The 8,593-nt window shown below is 43.1% G+C and overlaps 1 protein-coding gene across 1 annotated transcript in view; it reads right to left on the reverse strand.

The window, feature by feature from the left end:
* The window catches only part of LOC120040276 (protein phosphatase 1K, mitochondrial-like), a 21,901-nt gene extending 13,766 nt beyond the window's left edge, over nt 1–8,135 (reverse strand). Inside the window, exons 1-3 of the mRNA XM_038985472.1 lie at nt 7,836–8,135; nt 3,993–4,165; nt 3,766–3,866 (exon numbers count right to left, since the gene is read on the reverse strand). Of these exons, the coding sequence (XP_038841400.1) occupies nt 3,766–3,866; nt 3,993–4,165; nt 7,836–8,135 (574 nt within the window). The remainder of the gene's footprint in view (nt 1–3,765; nt 3,867–3,992; nt 4,166–7,835) is intronic.
* Between the last annotated feature and the right edge of the window lie 458 nt (nt 8,136–8,593).

The following is an 8,593-nucleotide window of genomic DNA, read 5'->3' on the forward strand; positions in this document are numbered from 1 at the left end:
ACTATATACTATACTGCTCTATAATATACTATACTATATACTATACTGCTCCATAATATACTATACTATACTGCTCCATAATATACTATACTATATACTATACTGCTCTATAATATACTATACTATATACTATACTGCTCTATAATATACTATACTATATACTATACTGCTCCATAATATACTATACTATACACTATACTGCTCTATAATATACTATACTATATACTACACTGCTCTATAATATACTATACTATATAATATACTGCTCTATAATATACTATACTATATACTATGCTGCTCCATAATATACTATACTATATACTATACTGCTCTATAATATACTATACTATATACTATACTGCTCTATAATATACTATACTATATACTATACTGCTCTATATTATACTATACTGCTCTATAATATACTATATACTATACTGCTCTATAATAGACTATACTATATACTATACCGCTCTATATTATACTATACTGCTCTATAATATACTAAACGATATACTATACTGCTCTATAATATACTATACTATATACTATACTGCTCTATAATATACTATACTATATACTATACAGCTCTATATTATACTATACTATATACTATACTGCTCTATATTATACTATACTATACACTATACTGCTCTATAATATACTATACTATATACTATACTGCTCTATAATATACTATACTATATACTATACTGCTCTATAATATACTATATACTATACTGCTCTAAAATATACTATACTATATACTATACTGCTCTATATTATACTATACTGCTCTATAATATACTATACTATATACTATACTGCTCTATATTATACTATACTGCTCTATAATATACTATATACTACACTGCTCTATAATATACTATACTATATACTATACTGCTCTATATTATACTATACTGCTCTATAATATACTATATACTATACTGCTCTATAATATACTATACTATATACTATACTGCTCTATATTATACTATACTGCTCTATAATATACTATACTATATACTATACTGCTCTATAATATACTATACTATATACTATACTGCTCTATAATATACTATACTATATACTATACTGCTCTATATTATACTATACTATATACTATACTGCTCTATAATATACTATATACTATACTGCTCTATAATATACTATACTATACTGCTCTATAATATACTATACTATATACTATACTGCTCTATAATATACTATACTATATACTATACTGCTCTAATGTCAACGAAACAGAACACTTACACAGCGGTAAAAAAAAAACAGCAAGAATCCCAAGACTGAAACTGGATATCAGATGATTGTTTGGGGCCAAGTTAACCTCCTGTTTGGATACACAGTGTATTACTGTCTGGGGCCAAGTTAACATCCTGTTTGGATACACAGTGTATTACTGTCTGGGGCCAAGTTAACCTCCTGTTTGGATACACATTGTATTACTGTCTGGGGCCAAGTTAACATCCTGTTTGGATACACAGTGTATTACTGTCTGGGGCCAAGTTAACCTCCTGTTTGGATACACAGTGTATTACTGTCTGGGGCCAAGTTATCCTCCTGTTTGGATACACAGTGTATTACTGTCTGGGGCCAAGTTAACATCCTGTTTGGATACACAGTGTATTACCGTCTGGGGCCAAGTTAACCTCCTGTTAGGATACACAGTGTATTACTGTCTGGGGCCAAGTTATCCTCCTGTTTGGATACACAGTGTATTACTGTCTGGGGCCAAGTTATCCTCCTGTTTGGATACACAGTGTATTACTGTCTGGGGCCAAGTTATCCTCCTGTTTGGATACACAGTGTATTACTGTCTGGGGCCAAGTTAACATCCTGTTTGGATACACATTGTATTACTGTCTGGGGCCAAGTTAACATCCTGTTTGGATACACAGTGTATTACTGCCTGGGGCCAAGTTAACATCCTGTTTGGATACACAGTGTATTACTGTCTGGGGCCAAGTTAACATCCTGTTTGGATACACAGTGTATTACTGTCTGGGGCCAAGTTAACATCCTGTTTGGATACACAGTGTATTACTGCCTGGGGCCAAGTTAACCTCCTGTTTAGATACACAGTGTATTACTGTCTGGGGCCAAGTTATCCTCCTGTTTGGATACACAGTGTATTACTGTCTGGGGCCAAGTTATCCTCCTGTTTGGATACACAGTGTATTACTGCCTGGGGCCAAGTTAACCTCCTGTTTGGATACACAGTGTATTACTGTCTGGGGCCAAGTTAACTTCCTGTTTGGATACACAGTGTATTACCGTCTGGGGCCAAGTTAACTTCCTGTTTGGATACACAGTGTATTACCGTCTGGGGCCAAGTTAACTTCCTGTTTGGATACACAGTGTATTACCGTCTGGGGCCAAGTTAACCTCCTGTTTCACGTAAGAAAGTCATGACCATAGTGCATTTAGGGAAAGAGGTTAATTTTTTTAGTGTATTAAATTGTGAGTTTGATCAATTCCAGTCCTATTGCTGAGGGGATCCAGGGTCCTGACATCATATAAAATCTAATTTCCACCTCCAGAATTGGACGCAATAACATGTTGATAAATTATTGTTTTTATTACTGTAACAGTGGACCATATAGCCCATCTATAGTCTATTATTGTAACATAGTGGACCATATAGCCCATCTATAGTGTATTATTGTAACATAGTGGACCATATAGCCCATCTATAGTCTATTATTGTAACATAGTGGACCATATAGCCCATCTATGGTCTATTATTGTAACATAGTGGACCATATAGCCTATCTATGGTCTATTATTGTAACATAGTGGACCATATAGCCCATCTATAGTGTATTATTGTAACATAGTGGACCATATAGCCTATCTATAGTCTATTATTGTAACATAGTGGACCATATAGCCCATCTATAGTGTATTATTGTAACATAGTGGACCATATAGCCCATCTATGGTCTATTATTGTAACATAGTGGACCATATAGCCCATCTATGGTCTATTATTGTAACATAGTGGACCATATAGCCCATCTATAGTGTATTATTGTAACATAGTGGACCATATAGCCCATCTATGGTCTATTATTGTAACACAGTGGACCATATAGCCCATCTATAGTGTAACACAGTGGACCATATAGCCCATCTATAGTGTAACACAGTGGACCATATAGCCCATCTATAGTGTAACACAGTGGACCATATAGCCCATCTATAGTGTAACACAGTGGACCATATAGCCCATCTATAGTGTAACACAGTGGACCATAAGGGCCAATTGAAGGAGTAGAGAAATAAATGTGGTAGCAAAGGAAAACTGGGATCCCCCCACAAAAAAAAGGCAAAAACTGTTTAAGAAACACATTTGACAAAACTTATTTCAAAATTGTTTTACCGCGATTGCACTAAGAATTGTTGTGCACTGACTGGCCACCCATCATAGCCTGGTTCCTCTCTAGGTTTCTTCCTAGGTTCCTGCCTTTCTAGGGAGTTTTTCTTAGCCACCGTGCTTCTACATCTGCATTGCTTGCTGTTTGGGGTTTTAGGCTGGGTTTCTGTATAAAAGCATTTTGTGACATTGGCTGATGTAAAAAGGGATTTATTGAAATTTGATTGATTGTCAGACTTCATCAGTGGAGGCGTTGTGTGTGTGTGTGTGTGTGTGTGTGTGTGTGTGTGTGTGTGTGTGTGTGTGTGTGTGTGTGTGTGTGTGTGTGTGTGTGTGTGTGTGTGTGTGTGTGTGTGTCTTACCGTTGCCAAAGTAACTGAGGTGTGTGTATAGGGCTTTGTCCACCTCCAGAAAGGCTCGGGTCAGAGCCTTCTCCAGGTCATCCTCCTGCTGTAGGGCCTCTCTACAGACACAACACCCACATACATGATGACATGATGAGAGAGAGAGAGAGAGAGAGAGAGAGAGAGAGAGAGAGAGAGAGAGAGAGAGAGAGAGAGAGAGAGAGAGTCAGAGCGAGAGCGAGTACCTAATGTATTTCTCCATGTAGGTGTGACAGTATTCTGCGGCGTGTGGTCCTCCGTGTCCATCGAACACAGCCAAGTACAGGATGCTGTCACTGAGTCGAACCACCTGTAGCCTGTCTTCATTCTCCCTCCGATGACCCAGCAGAGACGCCGTGCCCACACGGGACAAACTCACCTGAAGGGAGCGGAGAGACAGGGTTAGAGAGGAAAGAGAGAGGGAAATAGAGAGAGAGAGACAGAGAGAAACAGAGAGATAGAGAGACAGAGAGAGAGAGAGATATGACATTTTAAATGTCCTTATTCTTTGGGAACTTTTGTGAGTAATGTTTACAGTATATTTGTATTGTTTATTTCACTTCTGTTTATTATCTATTTCCGTTGCTTCGACAATGTTAACATACGTTTCCATTGCACTTGTTATATGTGGTTCCACACCACCTTTTCAAGGGACCAACAGTAATCGGACAATTGGTTCTTCAGCTGTTCCATTGCCAGGTGTGTGTTATTCCCTCATATCATTTCAGGTCTAGAGTTGATTTCAGTGTGTGGCATTTGCATTTGGAATCAGTTGCTGTTAACCCTCAATATGAAGTCCAAAGAGCTGTCATTGCCAGTGAAACAAGCCATCATTAGGCTGAACAATCTAAACAAATCGGTCTGAAAGATAGTAAAAAACATTAGGTTTGGCCAAATCAACTATTTGGTACATTCTTAAAAAGGAAGAACGCACTGGTGGGCTCAGGAAACACCAAAAGACCTGGAAGACCACGGAAAACAACTGTGGTAGATGACAGAAAAATGATTTCCCTGGTGAATAAAAACCCTTTTCACAACAGTTGACCAGACGAAGAACACCCTCCAGGAGGTTGGCGTATCTGTGTCAAAGTCAACATTCAAGAGAAGACTTCACCAGAGTAAATACAGACGGTTTACCACAAGAGGTAAACCAGTGGTAAGCCTCAGAAATAGGAAGACCAGATTAGCGTTTGCCAAAAAAAGCATCTAAAAAAAAAGCCTGTACAGTTCTGGAACAACATCCAATGGACCGATGAGACAAAGATCAACTTGTACCAGAATGATGGGAAGAGAAGAGTATGGAGAAAGGAAGGAACTGCTCATGATCCGAAGCATACCACCTCATCTGTGAAGCATGGAGGAGGAGGTGTTATGGCGTGGGAATGTATGGCTGCCATTGGAACTGGTTCCCTTGTATTTACTGATGATGTGACTGCTGATAAAAGCAGCACGATGAATTCTAAAGGGTGTAATATTATTATCTGCTCAGATTCAGTCAAATGAATTTAAATCTCATTGGATGGCGCTTCACAGTGCAGATGGACAATGAACCCGAAGCAATACTGTGAAAGCAACCCGATTCCTCTTCTTTAAGGCAAGGAAGTGGAATGTTCTGCAATGGCCAAGTCAATCACCTGACCTGAATACAATTGAGCATTTCACTTGCTGAAGGCAAAAACTGAAGGCAAAACACCCCAAGATCAAGCAGGAAGTGAAGACCACTGCAGTAAAGGCCTGGCAGAGCAAAACACCACAAGAACAAGCAGGAAGTGAAGACCACTGCAGTAAAGGCCTGGCAGAGCAAAACACCACAGGAACAAGCAGGAAGTGAAGACAGCTGCAGTAAAGGCCTGGCAGAGCAAAACGCCACAAGATCAAGCAGGAAGTGAAGACCACTGCAGTAAAGGCCTGGCAGAGCAAAACACCACAGGAACAAGCAGGAAGTGAAGACCACTGCAGTAAAGGCCTGGCAGAGCAAAACACCCCAAGATCAAGCAGGAAGTGAAGACCACTGCAGTAAAGGCCTGGCAGAGCAAAACGCCACAAGATCAAGCAGGAAGTGAAGACCACTACAGTAAAGGCCTGGCAGAGCAAAACACCACAGGAACAAGCAGGAAGTGAAGACCACTGCAGTAAAGGCCTGGCAGAGCAAAACACCCCAAGATCAAGCAGGAAGTGAAGACCACTGCAGTAAAGGCCTGGCAGAGCAAAACACCACAGGAACAAGCAGGAAGTGAAGACCACTGCAGTAAAGGCCTGTGGCAGAGCAAAACACCACAGGAACAAGCAGGAAGTGAAGACCACTGCAGTAAAGGCCTGTGGCAGAGCAAAACACCACAGGAACAAGCAGGAAGTGAAGACCACTGCAGTAAAGGCCTGGCAGAGCAAAACGCCACAGGAACAAGCAGGAAGTGAAGACCACTGCAGTAAAGGCCTGTGGCAGAGCAAAACACCACAAGATCAAGCAGGAAGTGAAGACAGCTGCAGTAAAGGCCTGGCAGAGCAAAACACCACAGGAACAAGCAGGAAGTGAAGACAGCTGCAGTAAAGGCCTGGCAGAGCAAAACGCCCCAAGATCAAGCAGGAAGTGAAGACCACTGCAGTAAAGGCCTGGCAGAGCAAAACACCACAAGATCAAGCAGGAAGTGAAGACAGCTGCAGTAAAGGCCTGGCAGAGCAAAACACCACAGGAACAAGCAGGAAGTGAAGACCACTGCAGTAAAGGCCTGGCAGAGCAAAACACCCCAGGAACAAGCAGGAAGTGAAGACAGCTGCAGTAAAGGCCTGGCAGAGCAAAACACCCCAAGATCAAGCAGGAAGTGAAGACCACTGCAGTAAAGGCCTGGCAGAGCAAAACACCACAGGAACAAGCAGGAAGTGAAGACAGCTGCAGTAAAGGCCTGGCAGAGCAAAACGCCACAGGAACAAGCAGGAAGTGAAGACAGCTGCAGTAAAGGCCTGGCAGAGCAAAACACCACAGGAACAAGCAGGAAGTGAAGACAGCTGCAGTAAAGGCCTGGCAGAGCAAAACACCACAGGAACAAGCAGGAAGTGAAGACAGCTGCAGTAAAGGCCTGGCAGAGCAAAACACCCCAAGATCAAGCAGGAAGTGAAGACAGCTGCAGTAAAGGCCTGGCAGAGCAAAACACCACAGGAACAAGCAGGAAGTGAAGACCACTGCAGTAAAGGCCTGGCAGAGCAAAACACCACAAGATCAAGCAGGAAGTGAAGACCACTGCAGTAAAGGCCTGGCAGAGCAAAACACCACAGGAACAAGCAGGAAGTGAAGACCACTGCAGTAAAGGCCTGGCAGAGCAAAACGCCACAGGAACAAGCAGGAAGTGAAGACCACTGCAGTAGAGTCCTGGCAGAGCAAAACACCACAGGAACAAGCAGGAAGTGAAGACAGCTGCAGTAAAGGCCTGGCAGAGCAAAACACCCTAAGATCAAGCAGGAAGTGAAGACCACTGCAGTAAAGGCCTGGCAGAGCAAAACGCCACAAGATCAAGCAGGAAGTGAAGACCACTGCAGTAAAGGCCTGTGGCAGAGCAAAACACCCCAGGAACAAGCAGGAAGTGAAGACCACTGCAGTAAAGGCCTGGCAGAGCATCACCAGGGAAGAAACCCAGCATCTGGTGATGTCTATGGGTTCCAGACTTCAGGAAGTCATTGACTGCAAAGGACTTGCAACAAAGTATTAACATTTACAATTTCATTTATGATTATGTTTGTTTGTCCAATTACCTTTTTTGCCCCTAAAATTGTGGGGACCACATATAAAAAGTGCTGTAATTCCTACACCGTTCACCCGATTTGGATGTAAATACCCTCAAATTAAAGCTGAAAGTGCCCTTTCAAATCCATTGTTTTTTTTGTTTGTTTGTTTTTTCACCTTTATTTAACCAGGTAGGCAAGTTGAGAACAAGTTCTCATTTACAATTGCGACCTGACCTGGCCATTGTGGTGGCGTACAGAGCTAAAATGATAATAACTTGGTCAAAATGTTAAATATGAAATATTTATGGACCCGACTGTATATAACATTGTACCTGTGGGATGGGTTTCCCATAACGTATACTAGGAGACAGCAGAATGGGCTCCTCTATCCTGTTGTCCCAGATCCCAAACGAGTCCCAGGTGGTCGGTCGACCGATAGCATCAGGGACAAACCGAGCAGTACACTTCCACCGGACCTGGACCGTACTGGGGGAGGCAGGGGGGGACAAGGGGGAGGCTGGGGGGGACAAGGGGGAGGCTTCTTGGAGCGACCGTGCAGGCAGACAGGCAGCCTGGCGTCCGAACGGAGACCGACCGCAGCGTACCAGGTTGATGAACATAGTCGAAGACATGATCGCGGTTGGACTGTTTGAGACTGATCTGGAGTAGAGGTTCGATGGAGGGTCTCTCTCTGGAAAATATAAGATGAAGATCACAGTCAGAGAGAGAGGGGGGGGATGGGGGGTAGAGGGAGAGAGAGGGAGCGAGGGGAGGGTAGAGGGAGAGAGAGGGAGCGAGGGGAGGGTAGAGGGAGAGAGAGGGAGCGATGGGAGGGTAGAGGGAGAGAGAGGGAGCGAGGGGAGGGTAGAGGGAGAGAGAGGGGGGGTAGAGGGAGAGAGAGGGAGCGAGGGGAGGGTAGAGGGAGAGAGAGGGAGCGAGGGGAGGGTAGAGGGAGAGAGAGGGAGCGATGGGAGGGTAGAGGGAGAGAGAGGGAGCGAGGGGAGGGTAGAGGGAGAGAGAGGGGGGGTAGAGGGAGAGAGAGGGGGCGAGGGGAGGGTAGAGGGAGAGAGAGGGAGCGAGGGGAGGGTAG

Source organism: Salvelinus namaycush, unplaced genomic scaffold, assembly GCF_016432855.1.
Source record: "Salvelinus namaycush isolate Seneca unplaced genomic scaffold, SaNama_1.0 Scaffold339, whole genome shotgun sequence".
Taxonomy (NCBI): domain Eukaryota; kingdom Metazoa; phylum Chordata; class Actinopteri; order Salmoniformes; family Salmonidae; genus Salvelinus; species Salvelinus namaycush.